At 65.7% G+C, this 14,218-nt stretch overlaps 1 protein-coding gene across 3 annotated transcripts in view; it reads left to right on the top strand.

Annotated features, from left to right (window-relative positions):
• The window catches only part of CSNK1G2 (casein kinase 1 gamma 2), a 35,717-nt gene extending 21,499 nt beyond the window's left edge, over positions 1-14,218 (top strand). For 2 of the 3 annotated variants that reach the window (XM_086767041.1, XM_086767040.1), the window contains exons 2-13: positions 547-1,040; positions 6,454-6,494; positions 7,018-7,087; positions 7,407-7,555; positions 8,606-8,840; positions 9,045-9,130; positions 9,442-9,526; positions 9,651-9,799; positions 10,193-10,276; positions 11,726-11,830; positions 13,331-13,437; positions 13,844-14,218. In XM_086767041.1, coding sequence (XP_086623167.1) covers positions 854-1,040; positions 6,454-6,494; positions 7,018-7,087; positions 7,407-7,555; positions 8,606-8,840; positions 9,045-9,130; positions 9,442-9,526; positions 9,651-9,799; positions 10,193-10,276; positions 11,726-11,830; positions 13,331-13,437; positions 13,844-13,898 — 1,353 coding nt within the window. In that variant the 5' untranslated portion in view covers positions 547-853 and the 3' untranslated portion in view covers positions 13,899-14,218. The remainder of the gene's footprint in view (positions 1-546; positions 1,041-6,453; positions 6,495-7,017; positions 7,088-7,406; positions 7,556-8,605; positions 8,841-9,044; positions 9,131-9,441; positions 9,527-9,650; positions 9,800-10,192; positions 10,277-11,725; positions 11,831-13,330; positions 13,438-13,843) is intronic. The other variant, XM_086767042.1, reaches the window with a different exon arrangement.

Here is a 14,218-nt window from a genome sequence, read left to right on the forward strand (position 1 = left end):
CGGAGGTCCCGGCCCGCCCGCGGCAGAGGTTGGCGCTGGGGGGGAAGCGCTGTGACTCAGCTGACCCGCAGGGACCCTCCCGGGGACGATATCCTCTTTTCACTTCGTAGGAAATCCCACGCTGGCGCGCTCTGCCCCGTAACGCAGTGGTTTCCGTGCGTCCTCCTCCTCTCCCGGGGGCTCTGGGGTCTGACAGCAGCAGCCTGGCCCCAGTGCCGCGGCCGCTGCCGCCAGCCGTCCCTCCCCGCGGGGACATTGTCCTCCTGAGGTTCTCCGCTGGCTCCCACCTGGAGACACCCATCCGGTGTTTCACCTCCTGCCACATCCAGGTTTTTATTTCTTTCTTTACGCCAACGTCTTACATGTGGGGCGCCCTGCAATGGTCCTGGTCCCCCAGCCCGTCCCACCCCTCCATCGCGACACCTTTCGCCGTTGTGGGAGTTACTGGTAACGCGGGGAGGGTGTTGGAGGGGTCTGGAGCCCACAGCTCGTTGTCCTCTGCCTCCCCGTTTCCTCCTCCTAATTTTCTCCCTCTCCTTTCCGCAGCTGGCAGAGCGAGGAGCCGCGCCGGGAGGACCCTCTCCGCGGGATGTTCTCTCCACCAAAGAGCTCCCTGTAACGGGCGACGATGACAATCCCGCCGGGATCTTGGAAAGCACTAACGTTTCCGTAGCCCAGCACCCGTGGGTGGCCGCTTATCCCTCCTTCTCCGCGCCCCGCCCTCCCGCTGCTCACCGTGATGGTGTATTAACCGAGAAGAACCCCGCTTTTCTCCTCACCCCTCGACTTTCGGCAGCTCTGGGATTTGTATGGCAGCAGCGTAACCGTGGAGAGGCCGGGGTATCACAAACTTATGGATTTTGATAAGAGAGGAGGGAAAGGGGAGCTGGAGGAAGGTAAAAGGATGTCCAAGACGGGTGGAGGAAGGAGCAGTCATGGAAGCCGGAGTGCTGGAACCAACTCGGGAGTCTTAATGGTGGGTCCCAACTTCCGGGTCGGCAAGAAGATTGGATGCGGCAATTTCGGGGAGCTCCGTCTAGGTGAGAAGGACCTTCTTCTGTCCTCGCTCTACCAGCCCGTGCAGGGATTGCCCCGGCACCGGCCTCCCGCAGCAGGAGGAGCCGGCGCGTGCCTGTGACCGTCAGCACCGCGGCCGTTGACCAGCCGTACGGTGTTGAAGCGTTGCAGGTCGCCCTCGCTTCCTTCGCGGAGTTTCCCTCTCCTCAGCCCCCTCGCGCCGTGCTCGACCTTTCAAAGCCCTTTCAAACGCTTTCCGTGGTCGCTTTCCGTTTTGAACCAGGTTTGTCAGGGAGCGGTTCAGGCGAGCTCTTGTTTGGGGTGGGTGGGTGGCTCCTCTCCAAAGGCCTCGGCGCGCCCCCGGAGCCTTCCGGCGAGCTCTTAACTCTTTGGTTGGCACCGGGCAGCCGGGAGAGGCTTAGCAGTGCCTCCAGATGTCTCCAGGAACGCGCGTTGGGTGTGTTGACGGAGCCTCTGCCAGGCAGAGCGTTCGCCTCGGCTGCCGGGCTTGTGCCCGAGGAAGAGGGAGGAGAGCTGGTCCCCGGAGGAGGCTGGGAACCTCTGACGGCTGGGATATTTTAAGCAGTGCCTTTTCAAACCGAGCTCTGAGCTAAACCTGCGGTGAACGTGCCCGTTTTGGGCGGCTGTTGGCGTGCAAGGGGAGCAGGAGGTGGGGAGGCACCCGCGCGGAGGGCGGGGCGAGGTTACCCACCTCGCTGCGGGGAGTTAACGGTGGCTCTTCCCAGCGCGACAGACTGGCTGGTGCCGGCCTGCGGGTCCTGAGCTCCCTGGTGGCATCGCTGCTGAGTTGAGGGGTTTGGGAAAAAGGCTCTGTTTAAAATCCAGCCGCGCGGTTCCTGCCTTCAGCAGCTGAGGGTCTGTCTCTCCCGGTGGTGTGAAGAGCTCTGGTCCCTCCTCCGGCCCCAGGTGCTGCGGAAGGAGAGGGATTTAGGGATTTTGCTGCACAAGCCGCTCCTTTCCCTGTGCGGGCGGATCTGGGCAGGCGGGAGTCTGATGTAGCTGCGGCCGTGGCTGTTTTCTCTGGCACTGAGGGTCGGCGCGATCCCCCGGCCTGGTTTTTGGGGACGGCGCAGAGGCGGCTGCGACTCTCGCGCAGATCTGAGGAGCGTCTGTGAAGCTGGCGGTCTGGGTTGCTCGGCGTGGAGCCGCTGCGGCGGCCTGGCAGCAGTCGGGCTGGGTTTGCTCGTGGCCGAAGGGACGAGCGGGACGCTCTTGCGCTGGGGCTGTGCAGCGGTCGATTCTCGCTGCGAGGGTTTGTCCTTGCCACCAGCAAGAGAAGCTCCGAGTCCCGTTGCGCGGTTTTCCTGCCGTAGAGCCCAGTACAGCCTGACGAGCTCTCGGGGCAGCAGTGGAAGCCACAGCTATGTGGCTTTTCTCCCAAAATCCCGTCTCTCTTCCCTAGGTGTGCCCCTGGGCTGCCTCAGGGCTCAGGAATGCTTTCAGGACTTCACAGGACGTAGGGATTCCTCCAGCTGCAGGTGAAAGGCAAGGGACCGGAGGGAGAAGCGGTGGCATGAGCAGCGATGCTCCCCAGCGCTCGTGGACACGGTTTTCCCCTGGGAACGGAGGATTCCGTCCTCAGAGCAGCCTCGTTGCGGGGCCCAAAGTGTAGCTCAGTGTTTCAAAGATCCCAAATCTTCTTTGGGCTTTTTCCTTTAATAAAAAGCCCGGGAGATCTTGCAAAAACATGGAGGTGACTCCTCCGGCTCCCTGCCATGATGCGTGGAGGAAGATGGAGTTGTCTTCCTCAAACAGTTAACGCTTTGCCCAGTTTAAAAATAAAATTTAAAAAAATAATAATAAAAGCTGGCATAGGCATTTGTGAGAAGCCAGAAGGGGAATGACTTGGGCAGGAGTTCCTGGCTGCGGGAGCCGTGCTTGGATCCTGCCCCTCCGAGTTCCTGCTGGCCTTGGCACCCTGAGGGATACACAGACGAGTGCCAGTCCCCGTCCCAGTCAGGCAGCGCTGCTGGCCGGTTCCTGGCTGTACTGGCGTGGCTGGAGAGCGGCTGCCCCAGCCCTCTGGGGCCGATTTAGGTTGTGCAGGTCCTGCTACCTCCTGGTCGCTTCATCCTGGGCTGGGCGGCGCATCCGGAGCGCTGCTTCCTCCCGCTGCCAGCCTGTAGCCACGGGCCAGTGCTAGCCCTTTGCTTTGCAAAGGTGGCCCTGAGCAGCCCCTGCAGCCCCCCGAGCTGCCCCCTGCTCCGGGCAGCACCGCTGCCAGGGCTGGCTGCTGCCCTCCCACGCACGAGAGGCGGCAGGGAGGGGAAGCCGGTGACAGCGGTGGTGGCCGGAGCGTGGCTGGGGTGGCCCGTGTGCCCTGGCACTGGGCTACAACCGGGCTGCCTCTGCCAGCTCCCTTCCCTGAGCTCCGCCGGGCGCTGCCCTGCGCTTTGTCCTGGCCGGGGACAAATGACCCGCGCAGGGCTGGGACATTTCCCTGCCAGGAGGGGCTGGCAGAGGCGGTGGCACGGAGAAGGGAGGCTTCTGGCTGGCCCCCTCCCAAGCGCCGTGCCTCAGAGCTGCCCCGGCCGGGGCCGGGCCGTGGGGAGGGACGGAGGCTGTTCTCCTTGCGCCAAACCTCTGCACATTTAATTTTTTGCAGCTTTCCTGTGCTCACCCCGCTCCCCTAGCCTGGCGCATTCGTTTCTAGCGGCAGCAGGAAAACGCAGCCACTGCTTTCCTTCTCAGTTAAAAGCTCTAGAGGAAGGTCAAACTCTAAAATAACTTTTTCTTTTTTTCTTTTTTTTTTTTTTTTGATGGTTTTCAAACCCAGTGCTCCAAGGAACTGTCGTTGCTTGGACTAAAGCAACTTGTGTCGCTGGGGCTGCGGCACTCGCAGCCTTCGCCCGGAGCCGCTTTCCCCCGCGCTCCTCGCCGCGTCGCCTGGGGAGCGCGGAAGCCGAATTGCCGGTCCCAGCTCCTGCCGCCTGGAAGGGGACGCGGTCGGGAGCCCGGCACGGAGCCCAGCTCCTCCTCGGGCCGCCATGATGTGCAGGGGCAGGTGCCGGACGGCGCTGCTGCGGAGGGGGATGGTTCGGGTGTTGGCGCAGGGGTAAGAGAAAGCCACCTCCGGCTTTTAAATGCAATATTTTAACGCGACAGGGACCCCAGGTCTGGCGGCTCCCTCCCACCGGTGGCTTTGGTGCTGGGCACCGTCATGCCGCATCTCGCAGGTGCTGGCAGATTTTTGCTTTCTGCTGCCCGTCTTGCTGCTTTTTTTTTTTTCTATTTTTCTTCCAAAAGCCCCTTTTCTCCTGTGAATCCCGCAGTGCTGCCCACTTGAGTCGCCTCCCGGTGCGGCCGAGGGACTCCAACGCGTTTGAGGCGTTCAAGGTGTCGGCGTGGGCGGCTGTGGGAGCCCAGACCAGTCCTCACCAGTCACTGCGAGCGGCTGGAGCCGGGAGTTCCCTGGCACGGGCTGGGCCCTGCTGGGGAAGGCCCCCCCAGCCCTGCCTTCTTGCTTTTTTGGTTTTTCTCTCCTGTTGCTTTTTTTTTTTTTCTCATGATAGGCCAGTTCTGCCCTTCGCACTGTTTTTTTACCAGGAAAAGGGAAGATGTGGTGGTGGTTAGACAGCAGCAGGGGTCCGTGCTCTCCCTGCTCCCCCGTCTTCTCCTGCGGCTTTGTCCAAGCCTCCCAGCGCTGCTCCAGGAAGGGATAAACCGTGGGGAGTCCAACGATTTCAGCTCATTTCTTGGGCTGGGAGAGGGCTGCCAGCTCCCAGGCTGTTTTCACGGGTGCCTTTCTGTGCCGGCGAGCCCCGCGGGCCCGCGTGGTGGGGACAGGACAGACGCCAGGCCACGTCAGAGGGACAGGAGCAGACCTCTCCAGCACAGCCCAGCTGGGGATGCTCCTGCATCCTTCCCTCCTCCCTCCTTGCCGTGCTGGGCCGGTTTGGCCGTGCCAGGGTAGCGGGTATCCTTGCCACGGGTTTTTTTTTCCTTTCCTTTCCTTTTCCAATGAACGCGGGGTTTCCTTGAGCTCTCTGGAGCCCTGCATGGCTCTGGGGGGTGTCCCACCTCCTCCGCAGGAAATTTTAGCCAGAAACCCTGGCTTTGGCATACACTTGCGTTAGCCAGACGTTTCTCCCTCCCTCAGGGATTTGCTTTTGCAGAGGCAGGAGACTCAGGGGCTTGGCCGAGGTCCCCTGGGATGGGCGAGGGTCAGCGAGGCAGCAGGATGGAGCCCGTCCTTGGCCACGGAGCCCGTGCCTGGGAGGAGCGGCTCCGCTAGTATCTCCCATTCATCCCTCTTCCCGTAATCCTGCCGCCGACTCTGGCGCTCAGCAGCTGGCTCTGATGTCACCCGGCGAGGATTTATTGCCGCTTCAGGTGGAGAGCAGCGATGGGAGAAGATGAAATCTTATGCCAGGAGGAGCAAATCGCTTGGAGAAAATCCGAGGAGGCAGATGCAGCTCCGTCAGATACGCACGCGGATCGCGTGTCTGCGCTGAGGCAGGGATCCCGCTGCCGTTAACTCCTGTCTCCCTGGCGTCCGGAGGGCTCTGGCGGAAGGGGTGCTTGGATGTTTCTGCAAACCTCTTCAGTCTTTGCCTTTGTGGACGTGGGGCGGAGGTTGAGCTGACGCGTCCCGGGCGCGACGCCCTCCCCGCGCCTTCCTGGCTCTCGGGGGTGAGCAGGGCGATGCGCAGACACCCTCGGTTTGACCTTTCTGGCTGTGAACACCCCCGCAAAGGCGCCGAGCTCTCCAGGGAGCCGTTGACAGGGGTTTGGGGTGGCGCGGCGGCCCTTGCAGCTCCTCCTTGCCCGAGCTGGGCCGTGCTCCCGGCTTCCCCTGTGCCCTCGGGTGGGTGGGAGCACCCCCAAGGACGAGCTCGAGCCGCACGCGTGCGTGCACACCCAAATGCATGCAGAGACACTTGTGCTGTCCCCAGGAATGACCCCGGCCCTGGGTAAGGGACATCCACCTTCCTGCGGTGTCCTGGAACCCGCTGCAGGGCCTCCCGCTGCCCGGTGCTCCTGGGGGTCCTTCCTCCCCGTACCCCCGACTCCAGACAGCCCTCCCGGAGCGGAGCGGCCCCTCTCCCTGCAGGGACGTGGCTGGGAGAAGCGGCGAGTCGCGCTGTTATTCCCGCCTTGGTCACCCACATCCCCGCAGGCCTGGACTGGGACGCTGCCCCCTCCCAGCAGCCTTGGCTCCGGCCCCCCAGCAGCCTGCCCGTCCCGGAGGAATCGGCGTTACCCCGTCTGGGGGTAATTAGCAGGCGTGTTTCAACTCCCCGCAGCGGGTTCCTGCTCCAGCTCCTGCCCCAGGCCTGTTGAGTTCTGGGAGCCACCGAACCGGTTTCGGGACGTTCCGCAGCTGGAGCCCTGGGGGACTGCAGCCGGTGCGGTGTGGGGTGGATACCAAGGCTGGCTTGCGTTCAATTGCCTTTTTCACGTCTCTCCCTGCAGGAAAGAACCTCTACACGAACGAATACGTAGCCATCAAATTGGTGAGTGCCCCCGCGGCGGCGGCGGTCGCACCCGGGGAGGGGATGGTTCCCCTCGCCAAGCTGTCGGAGCGGGTCGAGCCGAGCGGGGCGCGCCGGGCGATGGACGGCGGCTGCGCAGGGAGCCGAGCTGTGCTCGCTGCCGGGAATGGAGGGCAGGCAGAGCAGGGCACGTCATTGCAGGAGGGGTGATGCGGGCCCGGGAGGAGAAGAGCTGGGTCTTCTCCAGCAGCTCACTGTGCTGGGCTCAGGGGCAGAGACCGCCCGGAGAGGGTGGTCCCTCTGGTACCTGCTCCCGTTAACAGCCGCCCCGGCACTCCCACCTCTCTGGAGGGGTGGGTCTGGCTCCCATATGGGCTTTTTTTTTTTTCTCCTTGTCCCCTGAGGCTTCATCTCCATTTTACACCAGTTTTTCTCAACCCCAGATGCTCTCAGCCAGCACGTGAAGGAGGCGTCTGATACCCAGACCCCCCCTCACACCCTGCTCCCTACAATGGCCTTAACCCTTTTCCCTCTCCCCTCCAAGGAACCCATCAAATCCCGGGCCCCCCAGCTGCACCTGGAGTACCGGTTCTACAAACAGCTCGGCAATGCAGGTACGGGGCCGGGATGGGCTGCCGCGGCTGGCGAAGGGAGGCTCCCTATAAACGCGACTCTGCCGCTTCGCTCCCCGGCCTGAGTGCCTCCTGCCCGTCTGCTGGGCTGGGAGAGGCTGATTTTACGCAGAGCCATGGCTGATCTTTGATCCCTTTTTATCTGGTTCTTCCCCCCGCCTCCCCCGCGGCAGCGTTAGGGATGCAGATGGAGCTGCCTCCTCCTGCCGGGAGCAGAGCCGGGCCGGCTGCGGCAGGGAGGGAGGGCGGCACAGAGACTTCCTTCCCCCCGTCCTGACAGCCCCTGCTCCGTGTCTTGCAGAAGGAATTCCTCAGGTTTACTACTTTGGCCCCTGCGGGAAGTACAACGCCATGGTGTTGGAGCTGCTGGGACCCAGCCTAGAAGATCTCTTCGATCTGTGCGATCGGACCTTCACGCTCAAGACCGTCCTGATGATCGCGATCCAGCTGGTGAGCGCGGTGCCTGTGGCTCTGCGCGGTTCACACCCGGCCGCACACCGCCTCACGGGACTGGGGCAATGCGCGGGCATGGTGGTCACGCTGTGCGGGGACCCTGCAGAGAACAGGAGGGGAAGTGGGGAAGCAGGAGGTGCTGGCTGCTGGCACGTCCCAACACAGCTCCCGCGCTCCCTGATGCAGGAGGGCTCTTGCTCACCCCCGTGCAGCCGCTCTCGCTGTGTGTCCAAGGTGCGGCTGGGCTGAGGTTGTTCCCCAGGGCTGCCGGACCCGTTGTGCCCATCCTTTCGACCCAGGGTGACGTTAACCCTGTGGGAGGGGAGCAGGTTTGGTGGCTGGGGGCGAGGCAGTCGGAGCAGAGTCGAGCCCGGGGGAGGATGGTGCAGGGGGGCTGCGGTCTGGTGCGTCTCTGCCACGGTGCTGACATCTGGGCTGCACCCCCAACTGCCCACGAGGGCGAGGGAGGGGATTCTGCCCCTCTGCCCCGCTCTGGTGAGACCCCCCTGCAGCGCTGCGTCCAGCTCTGGAGCCCCCAACAGCAGAAGGACGTGGAGCTGTTGGAGAGGGTCCAGAGGAGGCCATGCAGATGCTGAGAGGGCTGGAGCAGCTCTGCTGTGAGGCCAGGCTGAGAGAGCTGGGGCTGTTCAGCCTGGAGAAGAGGAGGCTCCGGGGAGACCTGAGAGCGGCTCCCAGTGCCCAAAGGGGGCTGCAGGAAAGGTGGGGAGAGACTCTTCAGCAGGGCCTGGTGTGACAGGACGAGGGGTGATGGTTTCAAAATGGAGGGAGGCAGATTCAGATCAGACATTAGGAAGAAATTTTTTTACGCTGCGGGTGGTGGAGCACTGTCCCAGGTTGCCCAGAGAGGCGGTGGATGCCCCATCCCTGGAAACGTTCCAGGCCAGGTTGGCCGGGGCTGTGAGCAACCTGATCTGGTTGGGGATGTCCCTGCTCCTGGCAGGGGGGTTGGGCTGGGTGGCCTTTACGGGTCCCTTCCCTCCCAAACCGCTCTGCGATTCTGATTCTGTGATCTCTTTCTGCCCCCAGATCACGCGGATGGAGTACGTCCACACCAAAAGCCTGATCTACAGAGACGTCAAGCCAGAGAACTTCCTGGTGGGGCGGCCGGGCAGCAAGCGGCAGCACACCATCCACATCATCGATTTTGGCCTGGCCAAAGAGTATATTGACCCCGAGACCAAAAAACACATCCCCTACCGAGAGCACAAGAGCCTGACGGGGACGGCACGCTACATGAGCATCAACACCCACCTGGGGAAAGGTGCGCGCCGCCGGCCAAAAGGGAGAGGGGAGGGCGCCGCGGGGCGCGAGCTGGGGCTGGGGACAAACTGCCTCCTCCTGCCCTTCGGCCGGCGGGGGACGTGGGGTGCTGCAGCGGCTGGCGGGGACGGGGAAGATGGCTGTACTGGGAAGGTGGCTGTACTGGGAACGTGCCCGTGTGTCTTTTTTTTTTTCCTTCGTGCAGAACAAAGCCGCAGGGACGACCTGGAGGCGTTAGGGCACATGTTTATGTACTTCCTCCGTGGGAGCCTTCCTTGGCAAGGCCTCAAGGTAACCAACTTCCAGCTCCCGCTGTCCCAGGGCTTTGTGAGCTTCCAGTTGGTCTCCCAGTGGCTCCCAGTTTGTCCTGCAACCCTACCGTGGGTGAGGGGGTTCCCTGGGAATGAGCTCTCGCTGTTACCTGGAACAGGGGGACTGAGAAACCGTTTGGGGTCTGATGGGGAAACTGCTTCTAGAAGCTTCGTACAGAAGCTACCACCGTACCCCCCCCCTGCTAAATAAAACCAGCACACCCCCCGCACCTTCCCCCTGCCCCAGGGACGCGCCCAGCTCCCTGCTGACCCGCTTCTCGCCTCTGCCAGGCTGACACGCTAAAGGAGAGGTACCAGAAGATCGGCGACACCAAAAGAGCCACCCCAGTGGAGGTGCTCTGTGAGAACTTCCCAGGTGAGGGCACTCTGCGTGGCCTGGCCCAGTTCCCAGCCCGTTCCCAGTTCCCAGCCCGTTCCCAGCGCCCGCTGGCCCAGCGTCTTGTCCCTCCGCCCCAACTGAGCCTGCTCTGTCCCCGCAGAGGAGATGGCCACGTACTTGCGCTACGTGCGGCGGCTGGATTTCTTCGAGAAGCCGGACTACGACTACCTGCGGAAGCTCTTCACAGACTTGTTCGAGAGGAACGGTTACGTCTTCGACTACGAATACGACTGGGCAGGGAAACCGCTGGTGAGCGGCGAGGGACCGGGCTGGGCGGAGGGTGCCGGGCCCCGCGGTGCCCGGGAGACGGCGAGCAGCATGGTGGGGGGTCGGCGCAGTCGTCCCTGCCGTGCGTATCCGTGCCCAGGAGATCGGCTCCACCGGTCCTCACCGGTCAGCCCCAAGCTGGGGCTGGCGTGCTGATGAGTTGAAGCTGTGACGCAGAAATTTGAGGCTCCTGGAGCTGAGAGGAGCCCGGCGGTTGAGTTGGCACCTCGCTTTCTGCCACGGGCACCCTCCATGGGTGGAACCGGGGCCGGGACTGGGATCCAGCCCCGATTCTGGGCTGGTTTGCGTGTTTGGACTGGGGGGCAGTGGGAGGGCTGCCGTGCCGCGCTGATGTTGTCCCCGTCGTGTCCGCAGCCCACGCCCATCGGCACGATGCACAGCGAGGTGCAGGTGCAGCCCCCGAACAGAGACAAAGCACAGCCACACACCAAACACCAGGTGAGAGCCGGCGCTGCCCCGCCGGGGGCGCGGGACCGCGGTCGTGCGCGGCTCGGCCGCCTGCTCCGCTGGCCCACGGAGCCTCTGGACGGAGACGGGGACCTGGGTGCCCGCTACGCCCGCTGTGCCAGGGCTTCCTTCCTGCGGGGCTGGGGCTGTGGCTAGCGAGGGGACCACGGCGGTGGCCCGGTGGCCCGGCAGACGCAGAGGAAGCAGCCGTGGGAAGCTGTGGCGTGATGAGGAAGGGCCAGGCCTGGGCTTCAGCCGGGTTTAGCGCTGGCCGGCGGGACGGGCTGTCACCCTGCGCGAAGGACGATGTCCCCCCTTGCTGCTCTCTTCACCGGGCCACTCTCGTCACGGGATGGGGACACGGGACAAGGGAGGGGGCTGCCTGGGCCTGGGGGGGGATTTGTGGGGCAGCTTGACAGCGCGTGGCCCCGAGCTGGAGGGAGGGGCTGGCTTTGCCCTGCCAAACTGGCAGGGCCCGTGGGGCCGAACTGGGAGCAGCCCAGAGCCGGGCAGAGCCGTGCGGGCGGCTCTGGGTCGCTGTGGGAAGGGGCTGGGGACAGACCCTCATCCTCTTGCCCTGAACCTCCGCAGGGAGCGGAGCACCCACAGACGGGCTGGAGCACAGGGCACAGCACCCTGTCCTCCCTCGCGCACGTACCGGCTCAGTGGGTGCCCCTTGTCGCTCCCGGCCAAGCGTGGGGAGCTTGGGACGGCACTGGGAGAGGGCGACGTCTTCACAGCACCTCTGACTTCTTCTGGGAACTTCCTCCCAGTAAGATCTGCTCTATGCCTCCAGCATCCCGTGTGCAACATCCCTTCGCGAGAGCAGTGGGAAAAGCGAAGCGCGAAGCTTCCCCAGCCTGGGACCAGTTTCCAAACTGGGCACACGCGGTCCCCGGGCAGCCGTGGGGCTGTGTCGCGCTCTCGGCGGCAGGGCTTTGGCAGCTGGGGAGCCCGGCGCCCTGGAGGAGCGGCAACAGCTCACTTCCCCGTGCTCGCCCCGCGGAGATCTGTGTCAGCTGCGGAACGTCACGCTCGCGGGAGAGCGCCCAGCGCCGTCGCCTTGGCCCGGCCGCATCTCCCGGCGCCGCGAGCGGTGCTGCTGCGAAACGCACGGGGCTGGGCGCCGTGTGCCCACCTTCCTGGTGCGGGGAGGAGGCAAAGCCGGGGAGCGCGTGTGCGCGGCGGGGACGAGGCAAAGCCGGGGTGTCACGGCAGGGACGGCGCTGGGAGCCGCCGCGTCGGTGCTGCGCAGGCGCCCCCCGCAATCTCGAACCTGGCCCGCTCCGGTCATGGTTTTGCTTTTGCATGTCTTATTTTCTCGACTCCCTTTGCCGCTCTTCTCCCTGCCCCTTCCCTCCGCCTCTCCCTTCTCCTCCCCATTCTCCCTCTTTTTCTTTTGTTTCTTTTCATCCTCTTCCTCCCGCCTGTCGCGAGCAGCCGCCCGAGGGGACGGAGTTGTGGGATCCTCAGGCCGGTGGGCAGCCTGCCGAGGAGCCTTTGGGAGCTCGCCTGGCAGCCAGCAGGCTCGGGGGGTCCGTCCAGGTACACGCAACCACGCGCCGAGGGCAGGGGCGGCGGGCGCGGGAGGGAGCGGAGCCAACCTGCGCCACGCGACCTGCCGGGCGCGGGACGCCGGGGGATCGGGCCCGCTCCCCTTGCCTGGGGACGGCTCGCGGACGAGGCTGGCGCTGCTTCCCAGGGGCTGCCAGGCTCCCAGGGTGGGACGCGGAGGGCGGCGAGAGATGGACGGAGCGCCAGCCGCGGGGCGGGCACCGGGCTCTGCCCCTGGCGCCGCTCGTCCCAGCAGTGCCGGCCAGCGTGGCCTCGTCCCGCGTGGGGGCTTCCCGGGGCCTCCCTGAGCGGAGCCGCGGCTCCGAGCCCTGCTTCTCCTCCCTTCCCCGGGCTCCTCGTGCTCGGCTCCCCACCTCGACCCTGCCCTCGCGCCGCCAGCCGCCTGCTCGTCGCCCTCGCAGCCTTCCTCGCCGCGTGGCCCCTCGGCCTGCTTGGACCCAGCCCGCGCCGATGGCGGGGCATCCGTGCTGGATCCCTGCGCTCTGGGCCTGCGCTGCTCCCTCCGTCTCCGCTCCCGTCCCCGCCGCTGCCGCTCGTTCCCGCTGCTCCACGGGGAATCTCTGCTGGCGCTCGCTCCCGGCCTTGGACCCGGCTGCCGTCGCAGACCCTGGGGGCCGCCTCGCGCTCTGCCCCGCTCCTCCCGTTACCGCGTCCCCTCCCCGCCGCGGCGGCTGCTCCCCGCTCTCGCTCTGCGACCCCCAGTCCGCCATTCTCCGCCTGCGCCTGGCACTGCGGGGGTGAGGGGGTGTTGGTGACGCGCGGGGGTCTCCGGGCTCGTTTTGGGGCGGCTGTAGCTTGACGTAGCCCTGCCAGCTGGGCACCGCGGCTGTCGGACGGCGGCTTCTCCGCGAAATCTGGGTGAGGCCGAGCCTCCTCGCCAGGGACGAGCGGCGTGGCGATCCTTGGGCCTGCGCACCCCTGGGAGGCAGGAGCGGGGACAGGTCCCCGCTGCCTGTCCCAGCCCCGTCCTTGCGTTGGTGACGTGGATCTCCTCCGGCCCTGGCCCGGCGCACGGCCTCGCTGCCCCAGCTCGGGCGCAGGAGCTCGGGGGCGGCCGGCAGGAGCCCGCGGGGTGGGCGCCGGGCTGCGTCCCGCAGGGCCCAGCCGTTTTGGGGCTTGGGACGGGGGAGCAAGGGCTGCGTCCCGTTGCTCGGCTGTGGCGCGGTCTCCGTGGAGCCAACGGCTTCGCGGGGCTGTGTCGCCGGAGCGGGCAGCCAGCAAACCCCTTTCCCGGCAGGGTGTGCGGGGACCCCCGGAGCCGGGATCGGCAGCGCCGTGGGGCTGCTCAGCACCGGGGCTGAGCCCCGCTTTCCGGGCAAGGGCACCGTCCTGCTGCGCTGCGTGGGGACCTGGGTGCTCGTGGGGGCCTGGGTGCTCGTGGGGGCCGTGCCGCCTCCCGGGGCCGCACGCGGGGCCGGGGACGAGGCCGAGGCCCGCACGAGCACCGCGCCCACGCTCACCTCTCCGCAGGTGATGAGCTCCACCAACGGCGAGCTGAACACGGACGACCCCACAGCAGGACATTCGAACGCCCCCATCACAGCCCCCACCGAGGTGGAGGTGACAGACGATACAAAGTAAGGACGCAGCCCCTTGCCCCTCTCTCGCCGCGGCCGGGCTGCGCGCAGGTTTCGGCAGCCGCCCCGTCCCGTCCGGGGACAAGCAGCCCAGCTCTGCTCTGGCCCCCGCCCCGAGGCTCGCGTGTCCTCCCCAAAGCGGGCGCAGAGGGACGGGCGCGGATCCGGGGCCGCTCCTTCACCAGGAGCCCCAGGTGTCACAGCCGGTGTCCCTCACCCCAGCCAGTGTCACCTGCCGCGGCCGTCCCAGTGCTCCCAGTCCAGCCCCTGCTGTGTGCCAGGGACGCTTTCTGGCGCATCCCCGCCCGCGTGGGGCTCACCAAGGGGTTTCCATCCCCCTGCCTGCGGGGCTGCTGAGCCCCTCGTGTCCCGGCCCCGGCGCTGACGGGGTCCCCTCTGTCCCCAGGTGCTGCTGTTTCTTCAAGAGGAGGAAGAGGAAAACCACCAAGCGTCGCAAGTGAGCGCCGGGGCCGGGCGGAGCGGCGTGCGCGATGGCTCCTCTCCCTCTGGCCGTGGCTGGATCTTGACCCGCGGAGCCGATGGCGGCGGCCCCGTGGTTTGGACGGGGACGGGGGGGTGGGGGGGCCGCGCCGGCTGGCCTCCCCCAGCGCCCCGCGTGCAGGCGGGGAGCGGGGCCTCCCCAAACTGCTTGTCCTTTCCTCCGCCACTCGCCCGGCGCGTGGCCGTTTACTCGAACCAAGCCCGACTTTGCTCAAGTTCCCGCGTCCCTCCAAAAGAAAAGCGAAGAAAAAAAAAAAAAAAAGAAAAGAAAAGAAACAAA

This window comes from Chlamydotis macqueenii, chromosome 26 (assembly GCF_036417535.1).
Source record: "Chlamydotis macqueenii isolate bChlMac1 chromosome 26, bChlMac1.mat, whole genome shotgun sequence".
Lineage (NCBI taxonomy): Eukaryota > Metazoa > Chordata > Aves > Otidiformes > Otididae > Chlamydotis > Chlamydotis macqueenii.